At 47.2% G+C, this 16,438-nt stretch overlaps 1 protein-coding gene across 1 annotated transcript in view; it reads left to right on the forward strand.

Annotated features, from left to right (window-relative positions):
- GDI2 (GDP dissociation inhibitor 2) overlaps positions 1-16,438 on the forward strand; it is a 35,035-nt gene extending 18,597 nt beyond the window's left edge. The window contains exons 5-11 of the mRNA XM_056846868.1: positions 849-1,047; positions 1,795-1,926; positions 4,842-4,941; positions 12,184-12,355; positions 13,841-13,985; positions 16,107-16,161; positions 16,283-16,438. Of these exons, the coding sequence (XP_056702846.1) occupies positions 849-1,047; positions 1,795-1,926; positions 4,842-4,941; positions 12,184-12,355; positions 13,841-13,985; positions 16,107-16,161; positions 16,283-16,438 (959 nt within the window). The remainder of the gene's footprint in view (positions 1-848; positions 1,048-1,794; positions 1,927-4,841; positions 4,942-12,183; positions 12,356-13,840; positions 13,986-16,106; positions 16,162-16,282) is intronic.

Consider the following 16,438-nt stretch of genomic DNA (forward strand, 5'->3'; position numbering starts at 1 on the left):
TCTGGGGGAAAGGATCCCACAGGCTGAAGAAGTTTGGGGACGCTTGGGCTATGCTGTTCAGTTATTTATTATTATTTATTACTATTTATTTCGATTTATATCCTGCCCTCCATCCCGGCCAGAGCCAGGCTCAGGGCAGCTAACATCATAAAATGTAATGCAATATAATACAATAAATATATTATGAAATCTTTTTTTAAAAATTATTTATGATTTGTCCAGTTGAATAAAATACAATCAAACAATACCACACTAGAATTGGCAGCAATAAAATTTGAAAAATGCAATACAATAACTCATAAATAAAAGTTATAGCTTATATGTTACTTGCTGTAAAGGTCTTAGAGCAAATGAAATCAGATTTTTGCAACAGACAAAATAAACAAATCAACACAAAGAATATGGCAAACAGTGCACTTAGAAGAACGGAGACGTCTATTGTCTGGCATCTGAAGCAGTTAGCTTGCACTAACCACTGGCCTATTCATTCAGGATCAAATCCTAGATGAGCTATTTTTCCTAGGACCAGCCTGGCATTCAAAATATTTATAAAATCCTGTACAAGAATTGCATTTTACTGAGAGCGTTGGGTGGTTTTTCCCCTCCATTTCAAACATAGATGGGACATTGGTGCGATCATCTGCTCCCCAGTTTATTTCTCACACAGAAGGTAGGGGTAGAGTGGCCCGCCCTGATGAAACAACCTTGCTGTCCTCAACCATAGGCCTGGCGGAATGTTCTGAGTTCTGCTGGCAGGACAGGGGTGTCACTCCTGTCACGCTCTGCCTTTGCTTCTGAATTGTTCAACAAGGAATGTGCTTGGACCTGATGGTTTCCCGGCCTTGCAGGTCTGATGGGCCTGTTCGAGAAACGGCGCTTCCGGAAGTTCCTGGTGTACGTGGCCAACTGTGATGAGAACGACGCCCGCACCTTTGAAGGGATTGATCCCAAGAAGAACACCATGCGGGACGTGTACAAGAAGTTTGACTTGGGCCAGGATGTGATCGACTTCACCGGCCACGCTCTGGCACTCTACAGGACCGACGAGTAAGTGGCTGCTCCCTGACTCCCCCGGGGGGCACGTTCCCACACGCTGAGGCCTTAGCAGGGCGAGCCACCGGTAGGCTCTCTGACAAATAGAAGCTAGTCTTGGAGGCCTCGCGACAGTTTGCTCCAGGGGTTTCTGACAGTCTTCAGGGTTACCTGGGATGCACAGGATCTCGCGTGCTGTGTGGCTTGTTCCCCCAAGTATCTGCTGCCTGCTTTTAATCCTCCTAGCTGAGGAGTAGTTTGGACGGTATTTGTGGTTCCAGAAAAGCCAGGTCTGGTAAAGAATGCAAGCAAGCTGCCCTAGTGGAGAGGGAGGTAGCATTCAAAGGCATTCAACTTTGTAACAGAGGTGTTCCTCAGTGGAACAGGCTTCCTCTGGAGCTGATGAGCTCACCTTCCCTGGAGGTTTTGAAGCAGAGGCTAGATGGCCATCTGTCAGCCATGCTGATTCTATGACCTTAGGCAATTCACAAGAGGGAGGGCATCTTGGCCATCACCTGGGTATGGAGTAGGGGTGCCTGGGTGTGTGTGTGGGGTAGTTAGTTGTAAATTTCCTGCATTGTACAGGGGGTTGGACTAGATGACCTTGGTGGTCCCTTCCAACTCTGTAATTCTGTGACAAGTCAGGGATCTGCTTTCTAAGCAGGAGAAGCCCTTGGGAGAAGGGCCAGGTTCCAGTAGAGAGGCCTTTGGGCATTAGCTCTTCATTACCATTCTGCTTAGCGACTCTTTCCCCTTTCACAGCTACCTAGACCAGCCTTGCCTCGAAACCATCAACAGGATCAAACTGTACAGCGAGTCTCTGGCTCGATACGGCAAAAGCCCCTACCTGTATCCTCTCTATGGTCTGGGAGAGCTGCCCCAGGGATTTGCAAGGTGAGAGACATTCCTCAGCCGAAGGTTGGTTGGTTGGTTGGTTGGTTGAAAGCATCTGTTAGCTGCCTTCCTTCCCCATGGAACTCAAGGGGGCTTACAATGTAGATAAAATGTGTGCAGGTGTTAAGAGCCATCAAGTCACTTCCAGCTTGCGGTGACACTGTGACTTCATGACCTCCCTGATGTCCTATCATGGACGGCTTTGCTCAGATCTTGCAAACTGAAGCCCATGGCTTCCTTCATTGAGTCAGTCCATCTCAGGTTGGGCGTTCCTCTTTTCCAGCTGCCTTCAACTTTTCCTCGCATGATTGTCTTCTCCAGTGAGTCTTGCCTTCTCATGATGTGACCAAAGTACGATAGCCTCAGTTTAGTCATTTTAGCTTCTAGGGAGAATTCAGGCTCGATTTGATCTCCAACCGACTGATTTGTCTTTTTGGCAGTCCATGGTATCCATAAAACTCTTCTCCAGCACCACATTTCAAGTGAAACAGCTTCCTTCCTGTCAGCTTTCTTCATTGTCCAGCTTTCACACCCATACATAGTGATGGGGATAAATAAAATACATACAGTAAAACACATAAAGAATTTTAAAATCACAGTTTAGGACTGCTAGTAAATTAGTCAAATGCAGTCCTAAATAAAACAGTCTTCAGCTGCCTCCTGAAGATCGAAAGAGATGGGGCCAGGCACACTTCCTTGGGGAGGTTGTTCCTTGGGGAGGTCGTGGGGCTGCCACCAAAATGGCCCTCTCTCATTTACCCGCCAGATGATCTTCTTTGATTGGCGGGGCAGTCAGGAGGGCCTCTCCCTGTGACCTTAATTCCCAGGCAGGTACATACGAGAGAACATGGCCCTTCAGGCACCCCGGTCGTGTAGGGCTTAGAGCCCCTGAAAAGCAGCTTATTCATTCACTTCGGAGGAGTGCAACTCTCCAGCCTCGCATGTGTGCCTTAAGCATTGCTGGCTTTTCTGTTGGGCCCCTACCAAGTGTCTCAAAACCTTCTCAAGGGGGAAGCTGTGGTTGTGGGCGAAACCATTTTCCCCGCTGCCGCGCTTCTGCACCTTTCCTGTTTTCACTGTGAGACCGCTGGGCACCACAGGCCAGCACAAGAACCAAACAGCCTGCCGCGCATGGGCAGTGCGTCTCTGCAGGGCACCTCTGGCTGTTTTTGTTCTTTTTTTGATGACGGGTGCCCTGCCTCACGACCCGCAGGAGTTCGTACACAGCGTTTTATGTTGCCTTTCCAGGGAATCTCCCTAAGGCAGCTCACAAGGTAAATCACAATGAAAACAAAATATTAAAAGGAAGAAGAAGAGTTGGTTTTTATATGCCGATTTTCTCCACCACTTAAGGAAGACAAACCTGCTTACAATCACCTTCCCTTCCCCTCCCCATAACAGACACCCTGAGAGGTAGATGAGGCTGAGAGAACTGTGACTGGCCCAAGGTCACCCAGCTGGCTTCATGTGTAGGAGTGGGGAAACAAATTCTGTTCACCAGATTAGCATCTGCCGCTCATGTGGAGGAGTGGGGAATCGAACCCGGTTCTTCAGATCCACTGCTCCAAACCACTGCTCTTAACCACTACACCAAGCGAAAATCCAGCATTAAAAGCCCTGCCACAGCGTAAAAACATTGAAACGATTTTTCAGGATAAAACATGAATCCGCAAAACAACCAAAACCCCGGACTGGCAGAACAGCCCCATTCTGTGCCTCCCATGAGGTTCAGTGCATCAAGGTTCCTGGCCATGACCCCGGGGCCTGAGCGCCCCACTGCCCCCTCCTGTATTTTGCTGGCTCAGAGGGGAAAGGAAGCACCTCACGAGGAAGCCAGGAACCCCCTCGCACTGGGAGAAGCGGCGAAAAGGTTAAGTTGTTGTGTGGCTCATGTTTTCACACTCTGTCTCCCTCACCAACCGAGGGGACGGCATCTGAGTGAAAGCATCACTTCATTGACTAGCCTGACTTCAGGTAATGGTTAAGTTGACTAGCCTGACGTCAGGTGTAGTGGTTAAGAGCGGTGGTTTGGAGTGGTGGACGCTGATCTGGAGAACCGGGTTTGATTCCCCACTTCTCCACATGAGCAGTGGACTGATCTGGAGAACTTGGCTTGATTCCCCACTCCATATGAGCGGCGGAGGCTAATCTGGTGAACTGGATTTGTTTCCCCACTCCTCCCCACGAAGCCAGCTGGGTGACCTTGGGCTAGACACAGTTCTATTAAGAGCTTTCTCAGCCCCACCTACCTCACGGGGTGTCTGTTGTGGGGCGGGGAAGGTGATTGTAAGCCGGTTTGAGTCTCCCTTAAGTGGTAGAGAAAGTCAGCATATAAAAACCAACTCTTCATTCTTCTGGTCTTTCAGGTTGCTTTACATGGCAATATGAGCACAGTCCAAATGGGAAAGCTTACTCCCATTCCTCTGGTGGGGTGGTGTAGTTGTTGGGCTTCAGCTTAGGACTTGTTCAAGCCCCGCTTGGACAAGGAGCTTATTGGCGCTATCTTGATCTGATTGCTCGCAGCCCAACCTAGCTTCCCAGGTTGGTTCAGATAAAATGGGGAGGGGGAATCGTGTGCGCTGTCCTGAGCTCCTTTGAGGAAGGGTGAAGGAGAATGTGCTAGATACATCCCGGCTGTGTGGCAGCAATTGGGGCCAGGCATAGCATTCTGTGGGTGTGGGTCAATCCTCTTCCCCAGCTGAAGTCTGTGTGGTGTTCTGGGCTAGAGTGTCAGACTACGATCTGAGAAACCCACGTCACTTTCGCTGGGTAACCTTGGGCCACTAACACCTCTCGGCTTAACCCACCTCACAGGGTTGTTGTGAGGGGAACATGATACAGTAAGTTGCGTTGGGTCCCTGTTGGGTGAATTGGGGTATACATTTATCTAAATAAACCCTTGTGATTGTTGCCAGGTTAAGTGCCATCTACGGAGGCACCTACATGCTGAACAAGCCAATTGAAGAGATTGTTATAGAAAACGGCCGAGTGGTTGGAGTGAAATCGGAAGGGGAGGTACAGTAACGCATTGTGACTTCTCATCTCCTGCAAACCTGTGTAAATCTGCCAGTAGGGTCTAGTGGGCAGCTTCAATAATGGGTTGAAGGCAAAGAAGCCCCCTATGATTGCATAAAATGCACATTCCCCCTGCCCAGTAGAAAAAGAAGAGAATAATTCTGGTCTCCTTTTTGAGGATTCATACTCAGATAATGGGACCACTTTTTGGAACTGCTTCCAGCATGGCAGCATGTTACAGAAAGGTGACATCACAGGAAGAAATCGCGTGTGCTTTGAGCATACAAAGTGCAGCCCGGAAGTTTGTTTTGTTGAGGGTATCCAGGAAGCATAGTTGATGCATCCTGTCTGCCCATGTCCTTACGCTAAAACGAACAGGCCTGGAGTGTGGATGTCTCGCTTGGCACATCTTGGGCAGCCGAGTACCAGGTAGGCTGTATCCTTGCTCTTCTTTTGAGCTACCCGGGAACGCTGGACTGACTGGCTCTCAAAACAAATGCTGGGTTAAATAGACCATGGCCAGATGCAGTGAGGTAGCCACATCAGGGAAGTCTTTGGGGGCACCTAAAAGCCTCATGATATTGAGTGACCTCCTTTACCTGTGTCGTGGTCCGTGCTGTTAAGGTAACCAAGCTCTTAGAATTGACCCCTTCCTGAAAAGGGATATTTCATCTTATTCAGCCTGCTACCCACTAAGCAGGGATCAACACTTTCCACCTCTTGCGAGATACTTTCTCTTGAAATGTTCCAGTAAAAATATGAAAAGAATATATGAATAAAAATACTATTTATTTCACATAAAGTATATGCGTGTAAATGGTTACAGAAATAAAAACTATATTAGTTAGTTCATCAGGAACAAAATACTATCTTATGTATGCAAGCAATATTAGCAATATCAACAATCTCTATGACTCTATATAAGATATATATTTCATTCAGGAAATAATACAGTTTACAGAAATCTTGTAAAATAATGGTTAGTGCATTGAATAAGTATTCTAATTCAAATTATTTAAATATAGTCATGTCATTGCAGAGTTTCTGTAAGGATTCTATAAGTTCACTTAGAATAGTTAGATTTCCTTCAGGTAGTCTCTAAGTATTACTCTGTTATTTCAATGCCTTTAGTAGTTGTAAAGGTAGGAGAGATCTCTTTGGTTCCATAGTTTCATGTTAGAGCTGATACTATAGCTCTTCCAGCAGTCTGTTTGTGACTGAAGGCATGAGACCATAGAGTCTCTATATGTTTGAGGTTTATGGGTCTGAAGCCCATGTTCAAATTAGAAAAGGCTATGTGAAAGCCATCTTTGAGTATGCTTTGCTGTAAGCATTGCTGTATAGCTAAGAGCCACCTTGACGGTTTTGCTATACTGTAATTAATCAGTATTTGAAGCTATATGTAAAGCTTAACATGTGTAGAGTATAAACTCCATTTCATAATCTCTCTGGCAGTGCCAATCTTAGAGAATACTGAGTATAGTTCAGTTTAAGAGCTTAAGGCTCCATGGATCTCCATCCATGTATTCCAATTATATGTATTCCAATTGGAGTAATTCTATGTATTAGCCATTGTTGGCTGTAATGCATGTTTATGTATGCATGTGTATGTCAGACAGTTCTGTGTGAGACCTCAGTCTAAGAACTGACTGCAGAGTATATTCAGTGCTTCCTCCAGAAACCCCTGGAATATTCTCTGGTAGTGGGCTTCTTAGAGAAGCTGCATTTACATCTTGTCTGTCAGAACTAGGAAGTCTATACATAAGATAGATCTTATGGCTTCTATAAGTTCTCAGTGACACCATACTCAAGTATGATAAGATCCATACCCTTATAATCCTTAGATTAAGGGTCTTCATCACATATTCAGGATGAAGCATTGTACAGACAGTTATCCCAGACAATCAGTCTCAGAAAGACAGACTGTGTGGCATTATACCTCTCTCTGTGAGAGTTCTCCAGACTTAGAGACAAGTATAAATGATTGTTCCTAATTTACGCAAGAATTAGGCTGCCAAGGTTTTACATCTTTGGTAGATGGAGGAAGTCCATAGGTCAGTAGGTTTAGACCATCAGGAACCTCTCTCACCTGTAGTCAGAGAAAGATCTCTATATCTTTTCAGAGCCTTTATCTTGTAGATGTGCTGGAATAGGTCCAGTCAACTTTGGTTCTAGAATCCCTTAGCTAAAGCATTCTATAAATAAACAGTAACTTAGCCTGTAGTTCATCAATAGGCCTTATAAGCAGTACTATGCACTTGACTGCCATCTGCAGTAGTTAGTAGATATGACATTGTCTATCATTCCTTGTCAAGAAGTATGTTTTGCTTAATCAGATAAGCACACCTGCATATGTGACCTTTATCTGTGACAGCTGTAGTAAATGACTATAGCAGCAGAATCTGAGTTTGCTTCTACAGCATAGCAAGTAAGCATTGAGCTTATACAGTCAAAGGTGTTCCAGTCTATGAAGTGACATAACATCTTTTTAACACGTTTTAACACATTTCTATCCTTATGAAGCCTAATGGGACATGTTTTCACATCAAAATCCTGTTCACATATGGTTGCCTGCGACACCTGCAGCTATTTCTCCTCTCTTCCCCCCCCCCCCCCCACACACACACAGTTGATGTTGCAGGGCCTATTGCTGGCTACCTGTTTTGGCAGTGGTATCCAGGAAGCACAGCTGATTAATCCTATCGGTCCATCCCCTTCATAGAATCATAGAATTGGAAGTGACCACCAGGGTCATCTAGTCCGACCCCATGCACAACGCAGGAAATTCACCACTACCTCTCCCCCCCAACACACCCCCAGTGACCCCCTACTCCATGCCAAGAAGATGGCCAAGATGCCCTCCCTCTCATGATCTGCCTAAGGTCATAGAATCAGCATTGCTGACAGAGGGCCATCTAGCCTTTGCTTAAAAACCTGCAGGGAAGGAGAGGAACCTGTTCCACTGAGGAACCACTCTCACTGTTAGAAAATTCTTCCTAATGTCTAGACGGAAACTCTTTTGATTTAATTTCAACCCGTTGGTTCTGGTCCGACCTGGGACAACAGAAAACAACTCGGCACCCTCCTCTCTATGACAGCCCTTCAAGTCCTTGAAGATGGTTATCATATCCCCTCTCAGTCTTCTCCTCTCCAGGCTAAACATACACAGCTCCTTCAACCTTTCCTCATAGGGCTTGGTCTCCAGACCCCTCACCATCTTTGTTGGCCTCCTCTGGGCACGTTATACCTCCTTATATCTCCTCTTTCCCTAGCGGAGTCCTTGGCAGAAGTGGGAGGGCGCGTAGCTGTTCTGTGCTTCCCTACCAGACAATGAGAACATAGGACTAAACAGATCGTGACTCAGCGGGGTCAGGAAAGTCAAGTGGCACCAAGAGGAGGAAGGCACATCTGTCCTTCAGAGGTTTGCCCCCGTCCCTGGAGCATGAGAAGCACAGGAGCCTCCATGTCTCCCTTTGCAGCTTCCAAAAGCAGCGCGCTCCATGAATTGCCCATCTTCCCTCTTTCCGCCCACAGAATGGGAAGCAACCTTCCTAAGCTCTTGTTGCTTAAAAAAAAAAAGCGTTCTGCTTCTCTGTATGACTCAGAGCAGCTTATAGCAATAAAAAAGGGGCAGTGTTCCAAGAACAGATGCACAAAAACGAGAAAATGCCAAACGCTTTCCAGTCCGGTATGCTTCAACTCAAACCTCCTCTAAATGAACATGCTTGCATCGCGTCCTTCAGGAGTCCTGGCCTGGTAGGCTTGAAAGCTCAAGAAAAAGGTGCTGTGGCTTTACTGTGAGAGCCACATGCCCACAGAGTGACTTCCAAAGTGTGGGGGGGTGCAGCTCTCTTCCCTCCCCCCCTCCTGCTTGTAAATTTTCAAGGGCTTGGGATGCTTTATGATCCATTGTCGTGTCTCACACAGAATAATAGAATTATAGAGTTGGAAGGGACCACCAGGGTCATCTAGTCCAACCCCCTGCACAATGCAGGACATTCACAACTACCTCCCCCCACACCCCCAGTGACCAAAAGATGGCCAAGATGCCTTACCTCTCATCATCTGCCTAAGGTCAGAGAATCAGCATTGCTGACAGATGGCTATCTAACCTTCTTAAAAACCTCCAGGGAATGAGAGCTTACCACCTCCCGAGGAAGCCTGTTCCTCTGAGGAACTGCTCTAACTGTTAGAAAATTCTTTCTAATGTCTAGATGGAAACTCTTTTGATTTAATTTCAACCCGTAAGAGGCCAACCAGTTCCCCTGGAGCCCAACAACAAGGCAGAGAGGCCAAATCCTTCCCTTGTTAAGAACATCAGAAGAGCCCTGCTGGATCAGACCAGTGAGGGTCCATCTAGTCCAGCATCCTGTCTCACACAGTGGCCAACCAGTTCTACTGGCGGTCCAACAGTGGCATAGAGGGCGAGGCCTTTCCTGATATCGCCTCCTGGTACTGGAATTCAGTGGTTGACTGCGCCTGAACATGGAGGTTCCCTTTGCTCACCATGGCTAGTAGCCACTGATAGACCTGTCCTCCATGAATTTGCCCAGTCCCCTTTTAAAGCCATTTTTCACTTGTGGCCATCGCTACAGCCTCTGGCAGCGAATTCCACCTTTTAATTGCAGCCCACGAGATTATCAGACAGCAGAACTTCTTGGGGTATAAAATCCAGACAAGTCAGCATAGCCTTGCATCTGCCAGGGCTGGACTTACAGATACTTACACAGTAAACTCTTTCACCCATGTAGCTGTGCCCCCCTTCTGGTTAGGAGATAGCACAGGCCTTAGTTGCTTGTTGGTACCTTGCTCAAGTGGCATTCATAAGAACAGCCACGCTGGATCAGATCCAGGCCCACCAAGTCCAGCAGTCTGCTCACACAGTGGCCAACCAGGTGCCTCCAGGAATCCCACAAACCAGACAACAGCAGCAGCATTATCCTGCCTGTGTTCCACAGCACCTAATATAATAGGCATCCTCCTCTGATCCTGGAGGGAATAGGGATGCATCATGACTAGTATCCCTTTTGACTAGTAGCCATGGATAGCCCTCTCCTCCATGAACATGTCCACTCCTCTCTTCAAGCCTTCCAAGTTGGCAGCCATCACCACTTCCTGGGGCAGGAGTGCCACAATTTAACTGTGTTGTGTCAAGAGAGCGCCCAGGGTTGCCAGTGGAAGAGGGCCTTTGTTCAGGCAACCAACCGGAAAGGGAGGGTTTGCAGCCTCATTTCCCCCCCACATAAACCTGCCTGCAAGGCTGAAAGATGGGGAGGGAGTTGAAGAGGCTGCTGAGACCCCTCTGCTTGTCCAAACATGCAATTAAATCAGAGTCCACAATCCGGCTCTTTTCCCTTCCTCTGTCATTATTTTAATTTTTATACCGGCCCCAGGAAGAGTTCGGATGAACTCAAAAGCTCGCGCAGCTCTCTGTGTCATTCAGCTTGGCCCCGATCCAAGGATGTTGCGTGGTTTTTCTTTTCAGTGCTCCCAGCCTAGGGCTTTGAAGTAATTTCTCTCTTTGCTTGAATTATGCCCAGACGTAGTAGGTGAAGTCGTCTGCGTGCTTCGCTGCCCACCCCGCCATGGGCGGTTTGGGATCTCCAAAGTGTTGGGAATAGCTTGGTGGGCCCCCTCTTAGCTCTGCCACTTTGACAGCCCATTCCTGAGGCTCCTCCAAAGTTGTTTCATGGCTGCCAAAGGACCAAAAAAAGGCATTCGGGGCTGAACAGGGATAGGAAGCTGCCTGCAGGCAGCTCTGCCCCCCCGGCGTGCCCCTGGAACGCCCCTGGGATGCCGGGACACCCCCTGGAATGCTGGCACGGGCCTTGACACCGGTGGAAGGCCCAGCTGGTGTCCTGGGGCGGAGATTGGGGTCCGGGACTCCATGACAGCGTTGGGGCCGCTCATGACGGTGTGAGTAGCCCAGGCACCGGGGGTGGGGGGCAACACCGGCGCAGCCCCTTCCTGGCTGTGTGTCTTATAGCTGATTCCTCCTGACCAGTCGTCATTTGAGTTTAAGCCTCACAACCCCAGCTTTGTCTTTCTAAAGCAGGGGGGTCCCCAATGTGGTGTCTGTGGGCGCCCCAACGCCTTTCCTTTGCCCGCTGAATGTCTTTGAAAGTGGGAGGGGCCAGGTGGGGCTTTTGCTCAGCTCACGTAAAAAGGATATTTGCATGAAGGCGCATACTGCCAGATGGAGGTTGCTAGCTCAGTACTTTGGGTATAAGCCAAATGTATATGTATTTTAAGCAGTATGATCATTTCAAAAAGCATCCTGTCAAACAGAGCTTCTGCCTGAACTGTAAGAAGAGCTACTGTTATGCTTAACCTCACTCCCTCACATTGTGTGGTTGGCTCCGCCTCCTGTGGTGGCCATTTTATGGTATCGCCCACCTCCCCATGTCAGAATTCCAAAGGTAGAACAACCGAAAAGGGAAGAAGAACAAAAACTTAACCTAAACTAGACAAAGAACCTAAAAGTTGAGCTGAAAATTATAACAAATCATGGATATTATTTATTATACAGTATACACCAAATTGAAAAATACACTGGGCCTTAAATATACAGGCTGATCAATTAAAAGAATTAGTTGCTAATTTTATATATAGTTGCTAATTTTACAACATAGTTGATGATAAAAAAAATCAGTGTAAAGGACCAATAAACAACCCAAACGTATTTCGGCCTATGTGGCCTTCTTCAGTAGTCATATATACATTTACATATTTTTTAGAAACATATCCAGAAGGGGGGGTATGAAGAAAAGAGAAACAAGAGAAAAACTTTTTTTTATCACTCATCAATATACCTTCATCAGACAGAATTAAAATCTGGCAATTGATACTCAAAGTATTAATTTTTTACCTTCTATGTTGTGTAGCTCATTGTCACTTGTAAAACATGGATTTTTCACCAATTTAAATGGTATATTGATGAGTGATAAAAAAATTCTCTTTCTCTTTTCCTTCCCCCCCCCCCCTTCCTATTCAGGGTTGTTTATTGGTCATTTACTTTGATTTTTTTAATCATTGGCTTTGTTGTAAAATTAGCAACTATTTTTATATATTCTTTTAATTGATCAGCCTGTATATTTAAGGCCCAGCGTTTTTAATTTGGTGTACACTGTATAATAAATAATATCAGTGTTTTGTTAGAATTCCAGAGGTGCCCACTGGCTCCGAAAGGTTTGCTTCCCCCCACACACCACCTTTCTAAACCCTCGTCTCCTCGCCCACCAGATCGCTCGCTGCAAGCAGCTCATCTGCGACCCCAGCTACGTCTCGGACAAAGTAAAGAAAGCGGGCAAGGTCATCCGGGTCATCTGTATCCTGAGCCACCCAATCAAGAACACGAACGACTCCAACTCGTGCCAGATCATCATTCCCCAGAACCAGGTCAACAGGAAGTCGGGTGAGTCCAGCGCGGGGATCCATGAGCCCGGGGTGGCGGCACGCACAGCCTCCCCTTGGGGCCCTCGTTGAGGTCGTTGATGAGACTTCAGTTAGTGCAGTTGTCTTGGAGGGGCCACTGGTGGGACTGGGGGCAAAGCCGTCTCGGAAGGGGTCGCCGTTGCGGGAGTCTGTCACGGCTCACACCAGCAGGCTGGCGCTGTTAAAACGGCTACCTCAGAGGGTGTCTGTTGTAGGGAAGGGAAGGTGATTGTAAACCGGTTTGATTCTTCTTTAAATGGTGGAGAAAGCCGGCATATAAATATTGTCGAAGGCTTTCACGGTCAGAGTTCATCGGTTCTTGTAGGTTATCCGGGCTGTGTGACCGTGGTCTTGGTATTTTCTTTCCTGACGTTTCGCCAGCAGCTGTGGCAGGCATCTTCAGAGGAGTAACACTGAAGGACAGTGTCTCTCAGTGTCAAGTGTGTAGGAAGAGTAATAGATAGTCAGAAGGGGTTGGGTTTGAGCTGAGTCATTGTCCTGCAAAAGTATCAAAGGTAGTGTGCTAATCATTGTCCTGTAAGTATCAAGGTAATGTGCTAATGAGGGTTTGGTATGTTAATGTGGAACCATTGTATCCTGAAGTGATCTGTTAACATGGGGTATCCAAAGCTAATCTGCATGGCTATTGTGGACTGTATTCGTTGTTAGTCTGGAGTTTTTCAGGACAGGAAGCCAAGTCTTATTCATTCTTAAACTCTCTTCTTTTCTGTTAAAAGTTGTGCTGATGTTTATGAATTTGAATGGCTTCTCTGTGCAATCTGACAAAATAGTTGATAGAATTGTCCAGTATTTCAGTGTCTTGGAATAAGACCCTGTGTCCTGTTTAGGTCAGTCCATGTTCAGTCACTGCTGATTTCTCAGGTTGGCCAAGCCTGCAGTATCTTTCATGTTCTTTTATCCTTGTTTGTATGCTGCGTTATGTGGTCCCGATGTAAACTTGTCCACAACTACAAGGTATACAATATACTCCTGCAGAGGTGAGGGGGTAACACTGCTGGTGAAACGTCAGGAAAGAAAATACCAAGACCACGATCACACAGCCCAGATAACCTACAAGAACCGACATATAAAAACCAACTCTTCTCCGTATCTCACCTTCCCTGCAAAGAATGCCAGCGTGGTGTAGTGGTTAAGAGTGGTGGACTCCAATCTGGAGAACCAGGTTTGATTCCCCAATCCTCCACTTGAGCTGCGAACTCTGATCTGGAGCAATAGGTTCGATTCCCCACTCCTCCACAGGAAGGCTGATGGGTGACCTTGGGCCAGTCACAGTTCTCTCTGAACTCTCTCAGCCCCACCTACCTCACAAGATGTCTGTTGTGGAGAAGGGAAGGAGATTGTAAGCTGGTTTATGACTCCTTAAAGGTAGAGAAAGTCGGCATATAAAAACCAACATAAAAACCAACTCTTATTCTTCTTCCTTTGGTGTCGTGGTGTGTTTCAGATATCTATGTCTGCATGATCTCTTCCGCGCACAATGTCGCGGCACAAGGGAAGTACATCGCCATTGTGAGCACTACAGTGGAGACGAACGACCCAGAGAAGGAGATCAAGCCCGCCCTGGAGCTCCTGGAGCCTATTGAGCAGAAGTAAGCGCCCGTGCCGAGCCCCATGGAGCGCCGCCTTTTCCCTCGCTGGCACCCTGTTTCAGTCTGACCTTGTGCATGGGGCTTGGGAGGGGTCAGAGCGGGCATAGCAGGAGCGGGTCCGGTCATGTAGGCGGACTGGCATCGAGTGGCACTGCTGGCGTTAGGTCCGCTCCTGTTCAGCTTTCCCCCCCCCTTGCTCCCGGGGAACGCGAGGCGTGGGATGTCGTCTCTCCCCTCCTGTTCGGGTGGCTGGGCAGATCGCGGGGTCTGGTGCTGGCTCTCTGCAGGACTAGATGATGAACCACTTTGCCATATTGGCCCCTTTATGATAGTAAAATACAAGAAGCGTGCCGTATGGAGGAAGCTTAGCAAAAACCACAGCAGCAATGACCCAGAAATATCCACAATAAGGTGACAAGGCTGTACTTCTACGATCATTACATTGATCGGTGAAGTGATTGCAATAAGAAAATTCATAGAAATCATACATCAATATCTTAAACCCTTAAATCATTTCGTACAAGCGGCTTTGAATTCCACGTCTTGTTCGTCTACCTACATAACTCAGACGAATCCAGCATTAGTTATTGTGGACTGTATGGAATGATAAGTGGTCATTTTCTGTGATAAGTGACTAAGGTTTTTTAGATCTTGTATTTCGCTGAAAAATACTTTATCTAATTTAACCAGCCACCCCAAGCAATGATACAAACTTTGAATTAAAAAATTCCTTTTTATTGAAAACTACAGCAGATGTATGATTTCTATTGTCTATGGATTTTCTTCTTGCAATCACTTCACCTATCAGTATAATCATCATAGAAGTACAACCTTGTCTCCTTTTTGTAGATATTTCTGGGTTATTGCTGCTGTGATTTTTGCTAACCCTTTAACATAGCTGCGGGTGGGTAGCTGTGTCGTTCTGCAGCAGAAAAACGAGATCCGTGTCCAGTCGCTCCTTGAAGACCAGCAAGATTTCCAGGGTATCAGCTTTTGAGGGTCACAGCTCCCTTCGTCAGATGCCAAGGGTGGTTTGGCTCCCGAAAGTGTACACCATGGCAGGCTTGTTGGTCTTTAAGGCGCTGCTGGGCTCGGATCTTGCCCCATTAGAAAGCCAGCATGGTGTAGTGGTTTGGAGCTGTGGACTCGAATCTGGAGAACTGGGTTTGATCCCCCATTCCTCCACATGAGCGGCGGACTCTAATCTGGTGAACCGGGTTGGTTTCCCCCCTCTTCCCCATAAAGCCAGCTGGGTGACCTTGAACTAGTCACAGCACTCTCAGAACTCTCTCAGCCCCACCTTCATCACAAGATGTCTGTTGTGGGGAGGGAAGGTGATTGTAAGCTGGTTTGATTCTTCCTTAAGTGGTAGAGAAAGTCGGCATATAGAAACAAACTCTTCTTCTTAACGTATCAGAGGCATGATGATGGAGGATTCCATCATTTGAGATCTTCTCCGTATGTAGAGATCATCCTGGTATAGGAAAAGACATGGAGTCATACTAGACTGCTTCTGCCTAATCTGGTTAGACCAAAATAGACATGAGAAAAATCCATCTGGCCCGGTATTGTTGACTCTGGCTGGCAGCCACTCCTCTCCAGGCTCTCTGCCCAGGATCCTTTATGTGCAGCTGCCAGGGAATGGTTCCTGACCACCCCTATTTGAGGAGTCTGTGCCAGCGTGGTGTAGTGGTTAAGAACGGTGGTTTGGAGTGGTGGACTCTGATCTGGAGAACCAAGTTTGATTCCCCACTTCTCCACATGAGCGGTGAAGGTTAATCTGGTGAACTGGATTTGTTTCCCCACTCCTACACACAGAGCCAGCTGGGTACCTTGGGCTAGTCACACTCTCAACCCCGCCTACCTCAGGGTGTCTGTTGTGGGGAGGGGAAGGGAAGCCGATGGTAAGCTGGTTTGATACTTCCTTAAGTGGTAGAGAAAGTCGGCATATAAAAACCAACTCTTCTCTGCCTCTGAGCATGATGAGAAAAGCCAGTGGGCCATATGTTGGGAGGAAATATGTGAAGTTACTGTACCTCAGAGCAGACCTGTGTACCATAGTTGATGTTCAGCGCAAACTGTTGGAAAACATTCCTGAAATGACTTTCTCCATTCTTCTAGATTTGTTAGCGTCAGTGACCTGTTTGCACCGACCGACCTGGGCAGAGAGAGCCAGGTTTGTATGAATTACTGGGGGGGACGGACGATGCTGGAACCATTTCTGGGTGTGTGTGGGGAGGGGGGAGCGCTCACAGCTGCGTACTTAACCAGCCCCCCTCTATCTCCCCATCCTCCAGATCTTTATTTCCCGCACTTACGACGCAACCACCCACTTTGAGACAACGTGTGATGACATCAAAGATATTTACAAGCGGATGATGGGCGTAGACTTTGACTTCGAGGAGATGAAGCGGAAGAAGAACGACATCTACGGTGAAGAGGAGCAGCAGTAG

Source organism: Euleptes europaea, chromosome 3 (assembly GCF_029931775.1).
Source record: "Euleptes europaea isolate rEulEur1 chromosome 3, rEulEur1.hap1, whole genome shotgun sequence".
Classification (NCBI taxonomy): Eukaryota; Metazoa; Chordata; class Lepidosauria; order Squamata; family Sphaerodactylidae; genus Euleptes; species Euleptes europaea.